General features: G+C 42.5%; 1 protein-coding gene across 1 annotated transcript in view; it reads left to right on the top strand.

Moving 5' to 3' along the window:
• Rnf150 (ring finger protein 150) overlaps positions 1-14675 on the top strand; it is a 215968-nt gene that overhangs the window by 128978 nt on the left and 72315 nt on the right. The window contains exons 3-4 of the mRNA XM_052166303.1: positions 12215-12286; positions 14494-14576. Coding sequence (XP_052022263.1) covers positions 12215-12286; positions 14494-14576 — 155 coding nt within the window. The remainder of the gene's footprint in view (positions 1-12214; positions 12287-14493; positions 14577-14675) is intronic.

Genomic DNA, 14675 nt, shown 5'->3' with positions numbered 1-14675 from the left:
TACACTTGAGAGGCAGAGAGACAGAGATATGGACACACATACACAAATTAAAAGAAAAAGAAACAGCTTTCTATATCCTCACCAAAGGAATGTCACAGCTTTTTACTGTGTTTCAATGAATAGTGTTACTCTTTTTGTTTTGCTTTATTCCTGTGATGCAGGAGATTGAAACCATGACCTTGCACATCCTAAGCAAGCAGCCCACCCCCTGCCATGCTAGGTTTCCAGTCAATGGCATCACCCCTGCAAAATTAAAATAAAGCTAAAACATTTTCAAGTGCAATGTAAAATATGGAGTTTCTGTTAAGTACCTACTTCTGTGATCTGATGTTTCTTCAGTTGAGCTATTGGAAACTTTCTTATTGGTACATATCAAACACTTATTGGTCAAGGAAATTAATGAGATTTTTATAATATGGGGTTGCATTCCCCCAGATTCCATCATCTTTGACTTTATCTGCAGTGCTTTGATGCATGAAGATGCACTGCTGTTGTTAAGTGACTGAGTCAATCCAGTTTTGAATCTATCACTGGAGCTGGTATAATTAACCAAAACTTTAGGAACATATTCTCTCTTCATCCACCTCATTTTCTTCCCTTTTCTAATTGAGTCTTACCAAGCTTTTCATTACAAAGAATGAAGCAGAGGTGCAACCTTTTCTAGGATGGCCTGCCACTCTCCTAACCAGCATGTGTTGATAACACCCTTGCGTCTCCTAGGGCGGTAATCCTCCTTTCCTAACGACCCCGCAAGAACCACAGCTCTACTGCACACCACACATCTGTCCCTCCTGGCCGTCTCTGTCACATTATCTTCTGTTTGTGTTATAACTGTTTTCACACTTCTAGGGTCACTCAGGAGAAGCTCATAAGTGTGGTGTTGAATCTCTTCTCTAAGTACAGTTGTGTTTTTCCTTGTCTCTTGACTCCTTGGTCTCCAGGAGCACAGTTAAATCTTCACTGCCAATCTGACACAGTCTTCATGTGCTGTTCACTGGTGTATAATCATTAATGTGCTGGCTTAATTGTTTCTAATTTTAAACATCCTCTTTGATTTCTCTGGCATGTCTAATAATCTGTCTGAATAAACGAGACTGGCATGGCGAGATATCCTCTCTTCCAATAGTATTTAAGGGAATATTCCCAGTTTAATAAGAGTTTAAAAGTAATTTTCCACCATATTATCTTCCATTCAGCTTTATAGGTCAAGATATTTTCTCCTGTTACAAAACATAATTTTTGTAAATGTCAACTTAGCCCAACTTTACTGGGATTTTGACCAAGACTAGATATTTAATTTTGATAGTGGTTGCTAGGGAGCAGCAGCTATTCTTATAGTCCTGTTGGTTGCTGGATGGCTACGGGCAAGTCCAATTCTGTGTTCCCACTAGATAGTCTGCAGCAGTGATGCTTATAATGCCAGTTAGACACAAGGTAATGAACATGGATGGTCCTGCTGGCTCCTATAAGGGTCCATATAAAGTAAATGTTTGTACATTGGTTATTTAAAAGATAGCCACCAGCTGATTAGACAGCTGTAAATAAAAACATGGGTTTAATGCCCATGGATAATCTAAGCAGCCAGTTAGTGCTTAAGGGAAGAATGAAACTTTAAACTAGTTAACTAGTTAGCTAGGAACTAGTTAAACCTTGAATTGGTTGTATAATCGTTTTGATCACTCTGGCTTCTTCAGATAGACGGAGTACCCATGTCCATCTAGGCCCATGCCTGCTCTGTAAAATATTTGTTAACTTCCCTTGAATTACAGCACGCTATCACCAAGATCCCTTGGTGATGAGACCATTTTAAAAGTTAGCCCTGTTTCCTGATCAACGTAAATGCTATATTTTTAGCCCTTTTAGGGATAGAATAAGAACTTAGAGGAAAAAATATCTTTTGATAGACAATGTTCCAGTCTACTGAACAGAATGTGACAGCTGTGCAAGCTGTATCTATAAAAGCTGCAAGCCGACTTAAATCATTTATTTTTATTAAGGCACCACTGGCCTTCAGCAGAAGGGAGTCTTTGGTTCTTTAGAGGATCACAGCCTGGGATAAAAGAGGAAAGGAGTTCATTTCACATGGGGAAACTTCCTGCCATGAAGTATTTGAAGAAGAACTGGGCTGGAATTAGCCTGTTGTTGGTGTCTACAGGGCTTCTTGGAGTTTATAATTGTAAAATAAAAGTCCTCAGCATCATACACAACAATGATGCTTCTCCTGCTATACTGTACAGGGAGATGGTCATGCCAAAACAGCTGCCCATGCAGTAAGTTTCACTGGGTATTCATAGCAAGGCCTTTTAGATGAAGATGTAGAGGTTAAGAACTACAAAGAAGAGTGGGGAAGAGACTTGGCTACTGTGCTGTGCTTCCTAAAATAGGGTGGTAGCTGAAGGCACTAGCTTGGGAATCAGAATGGGTCAAACATTTAATGAAACCCAGAAGCGAATTTGCATGAGCTGTTTCTCCTGCCCAGATTCAGGTTTCCTCAAATGTAAGGGCAGTGTGATACTCTTCCAGGCCTGGTCTCCTACTGTGAGAACCAAGCAAGAAATATGGGGAGTTTGGCAGTGGTGGCACATGCCTTTAATCCCAGCACTTGGGAGGCAGAGGCAGGTGAAGTTCTGAGTTCAAGGCCAGCCTGGTCTGCAGAGTGAGTTCCAGGAGAGCCAGGGCTACACAGAGAAACCCTGTCTCAAAATCAACCCTCTTTCAAAAAAAGAAAGAAATATGGGGCATTATCAGAAGGAAGTCACTATAGTCATTTTTAATGGACTGAGAAAATAATTCTTGGAAAATAGCATTTAAGTGTGAAAGCTTGTTTCTTATACATATAAATCTGGATGTGTGGTTTTTAGTTCTTAAGACATAGTTTGAAGCAAAATGGGATTGTCTTTCCCACTTTTCTCTAGAATTACAAGGAAAGGAAGGTTTATAAACATAAGAACCGGCTAATGCACAGCCATGGCCTCAAAGCAAAACAGACACCAAGGCCCTCCCTAAAAACAAAAACACATTTTTAAAAATGTCACTGTAGAGGAAAAATCTAGTTGGATTTTGTATTTTTGTTTGTTTGTTATTTGTTTTGTGTTAGAAACTAATATTTCACAGGGCATTTTAAAATTTTCAAACAATAATATATAGGCAAAGTAAAAGAAAAATAACAATGGGGGCTAGAGAGATGGCTCAGCTGTTAAGAGCACTGACTGCTCTTCCAGAGGTCCTGAGTTCAATTCCCAGCAACCACATGGTGGCTCACACCCATCTGTAATGGGATCCAATGCCCTCTTCTGATGTGCATTGTACTCATGTAAACAATCATCTAAGTCATGAGACTTTACCCAGGTAGATAAAAATCATGTGTTCACAGAGCCCAGAGCATCCCAAACCAGACAGACAAATATTTTCCTAAATGACAATAAAGTCAGACCCCCAAAGTAAGGGAGTCCCACAGACTGCCCTATTCTACATGTGTGTCAAGTCTTGGATACATACCTTTACCTCTGAATGACAGAGTGTGCATAGGCAAGCTCTTGACTTAATGTTTATCTGTTCATGCTAAAACTTACAGCTTGGAGACAGCCAGTGAGAGGGACAGAACGCTCAGTAATGAAGGCACAATATAGAACTTTGTTATCCTGTCTGAGAGGGACAGCTTCCACACGTTTAGCAATGTGTTTGGGAATGCAAGGAGGTTTTGTTACCTCTGTGGGGATAGGAGTCATAGATTAAGACATTGTTCATTGGTGATAGACTCAACATTTAGGCTCTCTTCAGAGAGAGAGAGAGAGAGAGAGAGAGAGAGAGAGAAAGAGAGAGAGAGAATAGGTTTGTTTCCAACACATTACAGTCATGGTCTCTGCCCGCACAGAGCTTGTGTTGTAAGAGCATCAGCAGACAATGCTGCACTCAGAGCACACATGGGGGTAGGTCTACACATCCCACACCTGTAACCACAGAGTTCTGAGGTGGCCAGCCCCATCCTTAGGGACCTTCTGAAAGCCACATTATTAATACAAAGTCAGGGGCTACTGCGAGGTGCTCGTTTGGAATAACAGGACTGGTTCATACTGCCGCTCTCATTATTAAATTACAGGGACTTAGGGATCTATCAAGGGGAACTAAGATAAAGAACAAAATATAAAGAGCAAAATGTGTGTTTCGTATTATATGCCACAATATCACACAAATTATTAAATCTTGGTGTGTTCACAAGAGGGATTCACTTTGGATCAGAAGTCATACAGCTAAATATGCTCAAGAGAAACAGGAATTGAGGGCGTAATTGGCTCAGTTTCAAACATCTACTACAAGTGGAGAAGGCAGAAGAGGCCCAGTGGGGTTGGTTTGAACACTGTATTAGGCAACATTAAATTTAGAAGCTTATCAGCTATTGGAGCAGAAATGCCCTGGGAGGTTTTTCACTAAGAGCCTGCTTCTCAGGAGAGAAGTCAGAGCTGGATATAGAAGTGTGGGAAACATCAGTTTAAGCATTAGAAGGATGGGGCTCACCTGAAGAGTGGGTACTTGGGACAAGAGGTCTGTCTGAGTCCTGAGCCTGGCCTATGCAAATATGACTTAGTATCTTCCCAGTCTCGCCACTGTGGATGTTGTTACCATGACGTAGGGCAATGTCTTTCCCCACTCTTCATAAAGACCATGACCAGCACACTAATGTAAGAAAAGTTAAAGAAATCAATATATCAACTAGACATCATCAATTTGCATTGGTCTTCCATAGAAGACCAAAGGACCTGGGGATGATGTCTGTCATTGTCCTTAGGGTCAACGGAGAGTGGGGAGCCACATAGAAGTGTGACCGCGCCATCAGCACAACCACCTGGTGGTGGGCTGGTGGGGACAACAGCCCCAGCCTGCTCAGACTCGTCCTAGACTTTTTCCTGTGTTGCATTCCTTTCTCCCGTGTAAAGCCAGACTTCTGAGAAGTGAGGGTTTTCAGGGAAGAAGAGCAAATGTGACCTTTGCAGGTTCCGTGTTGATGTGGGTTTTTGTTCAAGGGGAACTCTCGCCCCTATGACTCACCTCGGAGAAGAGGAATTGTGACTTCTATGACTTATTTCAGGGGAACAGAAAACGTTCCACGTGAAACTTGACTTCTGAAACTCTTTCTGGGGCCTCCAAGTGTCCTGTGGGCCAAATGACTGAGCACATCAAAGAAGAAGCCCTACCTGTGGGTAGGTCTTCTGAGCCCAACACCACATCTTGCCTTCCTAAGTTCCACATCTGAGTGTTATGTACCTGTTCTCCCCTTCCCTGCAATTCTAACACTATGGAAACCAAGAGGAAAGTGTCTAATTTTTCCCTAGTTTCCTAAATATTTAGAAGATCGCCATTTTAATGCCTTGAGTTTGATGGGGTATGTAACCACATAACAACCTTGTGGACATTTATAGGACTTTTTTCTTTTAATATATAGTTCATCCTTATCTTCCATAAAGCAATTTATCTTCACTACAGTCAAAAAATCCCCAATAACCTTGATTCTTTTAACCTGTATAGAGCAAGTTGATGGATAAATCTAATTACCAGCATGCCCTGCTCTTGACAGTCTTTACTAAAAAGTAGAATTTGAAATTCCTTGTGCTAGAAGACATCCGTAAGCATACCAGCCATACCAACACGGGGCAGGGGATGACCCTGACAGGGAAGGATGGTATACACCACAGTGGCTCTTCAGTCTGTCTACAGTGGTCCCCAAGTCTCCCAGCATCAATTCTTTAACTGAGAATCACAAAATAAAACTTGTGTTTCTTGATAGACCACAGGTCCCGACATGCGCAGTCTCTATTCTGACTCCATGAAACACAGGGTTTGAGAGCAGCTGCTTCCCACTTTGTATCTGGTTCCCATGAAAACTCAAAGCCAAGGATGTAGCTGGATGGCAGCGTATCTGCTTAGCACATGTGGTGTCTTGGACCCAGTCTTCAGGACCACCAAGATGAAAGACCAAAGAAACAAACAAACCAACAAACCGAAGGCAAGAGAGATGAACTCCAAGGCACAAGAGGCTTGTCACTTTGTGTCTCTTCCTTGCTGTGACAGAATACCTAAGAAGACGATGAATATGGAGGGAAGATGATTTACCTCAGAGGTTCACAGGTTTCAAGCCAAGGTTGTCTCGCTCCATTGCTAAGGGTCTGTCACAAGTAAAGCATCTCGGGAACAAGAATATGTGGTAGAGGAAGCGGCTTGGTTCATGGCAACCGTGAAGTGACAAGAGAATAAGAGAAAGAGGCCAGGTGGCGATGGTTCGTGCCTTTCATCCCAGCACTCAGGAGGCAGAGGCAGGTGGATTTCTGTGAGTTCAAGGCCAGCCTGGTCTACAGAGCAAGTTTTGGGATAGTCAGGGCTACATAGAAAAAACCCTGTCTACAAAAGTAGAGAGAGAGAGAGAGACAGAGAGACAGAGAGTCAGAGAGACAGAGAGACAGAGACAGAGAGAGACAGAGAGACAGAAAATGCTAGACAGCAAGAGGAAGGGATATAAAGAGAGAGCAAACAAGATATGCCCCTGCCTCCAGTTCATCACATTGAAATTAATAGCCATATTAGACTGGAAACACAGAAGTTATTTATTCCATTTCTATACAGCACAGTATATTAAATATACATGATCATGGGTTTGATTAAAAACTACAATGAACGTGTTCTCTAAATATTTAGGGTGACTGTGAACTCATCAATAGGTGCCACGAGGACACACATCAGCATCCTCATGAATCTCAGTATCTCCCAACAGTACCGCCAGCAGAGGAACAAGTTTCCTGTCCAGGCTGGACGTAGTGGCACATGCCTTTAATCCCAGCACTCAGAGTCTGAGTCTACACACTGAATTCCAAGACAATCAGGGTTTCATGTTGGCATGCTGTTTCAACAAACAAAATAGTTTATGCTTTGGGGCCTAGCAGTATGGGCTGTTGGTGGAACATGAGTAACTTGAAGAGGTCCCAGTGGTACTTGTCATCTCTCTAAATTTGCATTTTGGAAATCCCAAATACTAGTTTTAAAAGTATACTTTTTTAGAATATTGAAAGCAGGGCGATTTTTTTCTCTGTGTGATTTTCATGTCTCTTGAAAAGCACTAAAAAGACTAAGGGAATCATGGTCTATGAAAAGCTTGTCTTGGAACCAGAAAGACCTGAGTTCCAGTTCCAGAACCCACATTAAAATCGTAAACAAGCCCAACATGCTGGTTCATGGTTACAGGCCCAATGCCCAATGCCGGGACAGCAGAAATGGGCGGGTCCCAAGGCCTCATTGGCTGGTCTATCTAGGCTAGTTGGCAGGGTATAGAACAATGAGAGACCATCAGAAATGATGGTATCTTACGGTGCATACCCACATGCATGTTCACACACAAATGAACATTGGCATATAATATAATATATATATAATGCAAATGGATAAATTTTTATTGTGCTTTTATCCCCTTTATTATATTATTCCATGTACAAAAGCAAACAAACAAAAAACTCACAATACCTGGCTACCTAATCACCATATGGTGTATAATAGATGTCTCAGAAATTGAGTTTTCTGTGCCCTGGAGTCTGGACTGTCTGTTCTGTCCCTGCCAGTTTGGGCTAGCCATCATATCTTTCCTAAAACATTACTAAAATGGTGTCTTCCTCCTCCTCTTCTTCCTCCTCCTCCTCCAAAGAGGTATTATCTATTGAAAAGTTCAGAGTGAGGCCTGGTTTGAAGAAAAAAAATGCAGCAAGAGAGTGATGAATCTATGACAGCATATTTCTCAGAACAATTGGATGAAATATGTCCTTTGCTACCAGAGTCCCAAGGACATAGGGAACCTGACATTGGGTAGATTTAACTTATCAAATCCAGCCACCTACCCTAGAAACCCAGCAAGATCACCAGGGAGACCAGGGAAGAAATCTACTCAGCATGTGTACATTAAGAAAACAAACAAAAAACAGAGGTTGGCAGGGTGGGTGGGGGTGGGGCAGTGGAACCCTTTAACTCTCATCCAGAGGATGGACTCCAAGATTAGAGCTAAAGAGACAAGAAGCTTATAGGTAGTTACACATTTTGGTCAATGTGGGCTTTGGTCAGTCATCACCTCAGAACTGTCTCTCTGGGGAAGTTAAAGTCCTCACCACTCAGGGGTCAATTCAGTTCCCATTTGGAGATAAGCTCTGTGTTTTCAAGAGCAAGCTCATTGCCCAAGGCTTACTGTTCTCAGCCAGTTTAGGGAAATCTCTAGAGACAGACAGACTCCAATCCCAGAGTCCAGTCCAGGACGGGATGTTGTAAAGGCTCAAAGCTGTTGATGCATGGTATCTCTGTCAATCTTAGTGGCTCTTAGAGGGCAAGGGACATGTATGTAGTGTGTCTTTGCATTTGCCCATAAGAACACATATGGAAGCCAGAGACTGACCTGGACTTTGAATTTCAGCCAGACTGCCTGCCAGGAATCCCACCCCCTGAACCTTCCCCTCCCCCACTCTACCCCACTACAATTAGAGGTGTGCTCAGCACACCCAGCTTTTTACCTAAGTGTTCAGGATCCCGTCTCAGGTCTTCCAAGCACTTTAATTGCTGAGCCATCTTTCCAGCTCCAAATCCTAGGAGCTCTTTATCTTGGTGGCTTTGTCCTTAAAGGGGAAGAAGGGCTACCAGCTTCAGATGAATGCGGGGTTTTTTTTAAATAACTAACGCACCTATGCGCTGACTGGTCAGGAAATGACCCAAACGTTTAAGGTAGCAATAGTGTCAGACATGCTTATGAAAGCAGACCTGCTAAACTTTACCTTGCTTTCAGTTAACCTCCCTCCCAGTGTCTGCCAAAGCAGCCTCACAGTTGGTGCCACACCTGTGAGATCCATGTGATTTCTCAAGACTTCCAGAAGGGAAGTGTCCAAGGCCTCAAGTCCATGACTGCTCCATTTCTAACTCTCTGTCTCTCAGGTGGTCAGTCCTGGGGATTTAGGGAGCCCACCTCCTCCGTGATTTAATCCTTCAGGAAGCCACTTTTGCCTTCTAACTGAGCTCACACAACAGCCAGGAATGGAGCCTCTCGTTCCTTAGCCTGGGCTGTCTCGTTGGCCATCATCCCAGGCGCCTCACCCTCAACTGGCTTCTCATTTCCTGAATGGGTCTTACCTTTACTTTGATTGTTTTGTTGTTTGGTTGTTTGGTTGTTTGTTGGAAAGTCGGTTTGCAATGTCCTTTTAAAGGGCCTAGAAAGAGCCTTTTCTCATGGAGGAAGGAAATGTCTTCAAACATTGGTCAAAGGCGGTGCTCAATTGTACTGTGCCTGCCTGATATGCATAAGACTCTGGGTTCAAACTCCAGGACCACAGATAAAGCTCTCCGATTTTAATGTAGATGTGGATAAAAGTAAAACTAAACAGTCAAAATGTAAAGACTTTTTCTAATTTACCGTACATGCTCATGCTTAAGGGCATATGTGATTTCCTAAAAAATTGTTTGAAGTGAAATATAGTTTTGAAAGCATTACTTTTAGCCAGATGCAGTAGTACATGGGCACATGCCTCTAATCTCTGCAGTCAGGAAGATGATTGGGGTAAGGGGAATTTCCTGCCGACCTGGGGTCCCTAGGGAGACCCTGGCACAGTGAAGTGACACAGGAGAAGAAAGAGGAAGGAAGACAGATTTCTTATAGTCTAGATGAAGTTTAGAATGATCTGTGGCAATTGTTTGAAAATACTATTTTCTCTTTAATTATCCACTCACTCATTGGAATCAAAAATTCTAAATTGAATGATTGAATTGAACACAGTGTTCTAAAATAACAATTAAACATAATTTCAAAATTTCCTGAACTTTAGAAACAAAAATAAGCAACATTTCATGGTACTGGAGAGATTGGCTCAACACTTAAGAGCATTGGCTGTTCTCTCATAGGACCCAAGGTCAATTCCTAGCATGAACATGGTGAGTTATAATCATTTGTAACCTTAGTTCCAGGGAGTTCCTTGTCTTCTTCTGGCCTCTGTGAACACCACATGACCCACAGCCATGTTGCCATGTTTATAGGCAAAACACTCATATATATTATATATGTATGTATATGTATGTATATGTGTGTATGTATGTATATATATGTGTGTGTATGTATATGTATATATGTATGTATATATGTATGTGTATATATGTATGTATCCATGTATATATGTATGTATGTATGTATATATGTATATATGTATGTATGTATGTATGTATATATGTATATATGTATATATGTATGTATGTATATATGTGTATATGTGTATATGTGTATATGTATATATATATATAATTGCAATTTTTTAAAACAGAAAGACCCAGCATCTCTTTCTCTGGGGTTCAGATATCTTATTTTAAATGTAAGGTCCTGCAGACTTGTGGTATTTACTCCTGAGAAAAAAACAATGTTAATATTTTCTTTTTTTTTTCCAGTACATGGTAGCTGCTGGTCAGGACTGGCAGCTTCACCCAGTTAGTTCCTCAACCTTGCTGCCTTACAGCAGGCATCATTTATAATTTTCCTATTTCCTAGTTAGATTTCTCAGGTTATTTCCATGCTTTAAAAAAGTCTATTGTTTGAATGTTCTATTTACTCATCATTTATGGAAATAATTCTGGATATGCAGTACTGGATAGGAATTGGGGAAATTATTTTTCATTTTGTCTGCAGAAACTATGAGTAGATTTTGAGTTCAAAACCAACCCAGGCTACATAGTAGAAAGCAAAAGGACAAAATAAAAATTTGTGTGTTTGTATGTGTGTGTGTTTGGTGATAAGATGCCAATGATTGAAGGCAACTTTACTGTATATGCCGGGGCAACAATGGAATACAAAAATAAGCACAAATAGGCTTTTGTTAAATATTAAAATGTTAAAAATAATGTAACAGGTGTTTGTCATTAAAACAAATACTGGACTGCAGTGGTATGTGCCTGTGAGGCACTACTGGGGTGTTCAATAAAGGATCTTGCTAGAAGATGTAAAGAAAGTTCATCATCATCATCGTCGTCATCGCCACCACCGCCACCGCCACTGCCACCACCACCATCATCAGAAAAGACAGTTTCCATGTTAATAGTTTGAGTCCTTCAAATACATCTCCCTGCTGCAGCTGTGTCTTTTGCAAGACAGACGCACACATTCTAAGAGTAGGGCAAAGTGCAGAGAACTTGCGAGCACACAGAAAGACCATTTTTCCCTCAACCGAGTTCATTCCCACGCCCTTCTCCCACTGCCTTAGCACTGCAGGGCTCATCAGGGCAGCAATTTTCTCTATGCAATATCAGGGGATGATGTGATCTTTCTTGGCATGGGTGCTAATGGTTCTCCCGGCATGTGATTCGTAATTATTTACTAACCTAAATTCTAAATTGTGTGTGTGTGTGTGTGTTAAATATACATGTTCTTTAAATGTACATGTTCATGTGTGTGTGCACATTTATGTATGAGTAAACACACATAGTAACTCAATGTGAGTGGGACTAGAGGCAGGTAGGCATTTCTTTGTCAATCTCCATTTCTCCTCTCTGAACCTGGTACTTACTGATTGACTAGACGACTGCCCAGAGAGCTCCCGGGATCCACCTGTCTCCACTCTCCAGCTCTAGGGCTACAAACCTGGGATGTTACAGCAGCGTTTACAGGGGTCCCATGACTCTCCATTGAGATCCCCAAGCTTACCTGAAAACAGCTTTATATACCGAGCCATCGCCTTTACTCTATGGATAGCATTCTCAAATACATGCACAGGGAGAAGACAATGGAATCGCAGGCTGCATCGCTTGGTCTGTATGAACAAATCGAAAGGCACACGCAAGCACAAGGCCTTGATAGCATAAAAGAAGCACTGTCCTCTCCTGTCACACACTGGACAGCTATTTCAACAAAGCTGGGGAATGCTTTGGCTTTTGCTAGTTGCCCATCTGTACAGACATACCCTGAAGCGACGTTACGCTGCTAGGAAGTTTCTATTACATATGCTAATCCTGTGGCACATGAGCCTAAAACCTGGAACAAGGAACTCTATCCAACAGTGTTTGCGTGGGCCATGCAAATGGCCAGGCTCTGTGTCTGCCACCCATTGCGCATGACATTCACGCGGTGTGTGCATGACTTCAGATGCTCCGGTTTGTGACAGCCTGTAAGAAGGGAAGACGGGAATCACACGTCTTTGTTGTTAACAGGTGGCTTTCCATTTTTCAGCGCCGACTGGGAGACGCAGCGAAGAAAGCTATCGGCAAGCTCCAGGTCAGGACCATCAGGAAGGGTGACAAGGTGAGAGCCCCTTCCCTTTGGTGAGGACATATTCACGGAACTCTCTGGAAAGGGAAGGGGAGAGAGATGTAAGTCTGTTATCTATACGCATCAAGCCCTTAAACTGCTTTTATTAAACATAGTGGTTAGAAGATACATGCAATTTATTGGCGACAAAGTGTGAGAAATTATGAAGTTAAGTGATCAACAATAGCCAAATTGCACAGTGTCAATGCCCATCAACAAATGAATGGATTAAGAAAATGTGATATAGACACTAGGTGGACTGTTATTGAGACATTAAGAAGAATGAAAAGATATCATTTGCAGGGTAAGTGATGAAGCTATTATGGCCATCATGAGAAGCAAGGTGCAGAAAGATGACTATACCACATTTTCTTTCATATTCAGAATATAGACTTTGAGAAAGGACTTGGAAGGAGAGGGGGGGCCCTGCCTAAGAGAAAGGAGCCGTGGAAGGGGTGGGAGGAATGGGAGAGGTTGTGGGAAGTGAAAAAACTGTGTGTGTGGTACACATGTGCCAAAACACAGTGAAAGCCAGCATCATATGCAACAGATACAAGCGTCAAAGGTGTGTGAGAAGCCAGCTGTGGAAGCCTTTGCCCTTAATCCCAACGCTCAGAAGCACAGGCAGGTGGGTTTCTGGGGGTTTCCAAGCAGCCTGGTCTACATACTGAGTTTCAGACCAGCCAGGATTGAATAGACTCTGTCTCAGAAAAAAATAAATAAACCAAGTGAGGCTGAGGCGGACACATAAAGGTGGCCCTTGAAACACGTGACCAAAAAATGGGTCCTAAGTGTCAGTTGAAGCTTCCTAGCAGTCAATGTAAAATGAAAACCAGGAAACAGAAGGTCAGTCTTTCAATCAGTGCTTACCCTATTTCAAGGGATTACTCTTAATATCACCCATGATAGTTTTCCCAAAAGCCCTTGGGAAGAGGGTGGGTTTCCATGCTGGGCTGGGCTTGCCACAGAAGTTTAACGTATAAATGTATAAGTGATATTTTAGCCCTTCTGAACTCTAAGGCTTAGAGCCCCAAAGTGACTGCACAGCCTCCATCACTGGAGCCAATGGCCATCACACACCCAGGAGGGGTTAAAGGCCAACAGCCCAAGTCTGTGGGTTCTAAGACGGCTTAGCAATGGGCGACAGTGCACGGGCTCAGCACCCCCAGTGATCAGGAATGGATTCACACGCACATCAAGTGCTAGCTCTACTCTGAATAACTGATTTTTCTCACAAGTTATATGCCATCATTTTAAATAATATGACAATGATGCTGAGATTAATAAGAGAAAGAAACTTCGTCTAAAAGGATAACCAGTGCCTTGGGACGATGGCTTCATTGGTAAAATGCTCGCCCTAGCTAAGTTTGATCGCCAGCACTCACATCAAAGTGAAATGTGGTGATGCTTGCTTGTTGAGGTAGAGTCACGAGGAGACTGGCTGACCAGTCAATCCAGCCAAGCAGGGGAGCGGCAGGTTCAGTGAGAGACTCTGTCTCAAAAATAAATAAATAGCCGGGCGGTGGTGGCGCACACCTGTAATCCCAGCACTCTGGGAGGCAGAGGCAGGCGGATTTCTGAGTTCGAGGCCAGCCTGGTCTACAGAGTGAGTTCCAGGACAGCCAGGGCTACAGAGAAACCCTGTCTCGAAAAAAAACAAAATCCAAAATAAATAAATAAATAAATAAATAAATAAGGCTCGAGAGCAACTCTGATGCTCACCCAGGCGCCCTCACATGAACATCTACATGAACTAAAATTTTAAAAGACATATATTTTCGTCAGTGTCTTACCCCGCTCAGTTAGAGAGCAAAATGTGCTAGCACGATGGCATATGTAAGCCATGAGGTGCCACTTTTAGGTTTGCATACAGAAAAAAAAATCAAAACTCTTATTTTTATTTACATTTAATATACACTTTAGATGCCAGAGGACTGCGTAGATTATAAATAATTCTGATAACATGAGGAAAGAGATCTACAGCATTTTAGGAACAGCGCATGGGAATGCATGCTGTTTTCCTCACAAAAGCTGTCCGAGTGGAAACAAGCGAAGGGAGGAAACCTAAGGCAGCTGGTGAATTATTGATGAAACAGAGCAGGGTTGGCTGCTGGTCAGCCCCAGGCGAGCTCTCCTTGGCTTATGACAGTGTTTGCTCAGTTTGGAAGCTAAAGTTGGCCCTTCTGCTTCTTCTGTTGCAGGAGACGGAGTCCGATTTTGACAACTGTGCAGTCTGCATAGAAGGGTACAAGCCCAGCGATGTGGTCAGGATCCTGCCCTGCCGGTGAGTAACGCGGCTGCCTGCTCTGGTGCGGAGGGGACAGAGGCCTCTGTGTCAGCATCGCAAATAAGCAAAACACTTCTTCTTTCCCTCCAAGTTTGT

This window comes from Apodemus sylvaticus, chromosome 21, assembly GCF_947179515.1.
Source record: "Apodemus sylvaticus chromosome 21, mApoSyl1.1, whole genome shotgun sequence".
NCBI classification, from domain to species: Eukaryota; Metazoa; Chordata; class Mammalia; order Rodentia; family Muridae; genus Apodemus; species Apodemus sylvaticus.
The sequence above is the reverse complement of the archived record's forward strand: the minus strand, read 5'-3'. Positions and strand labels throughout refer to the sequence as shown.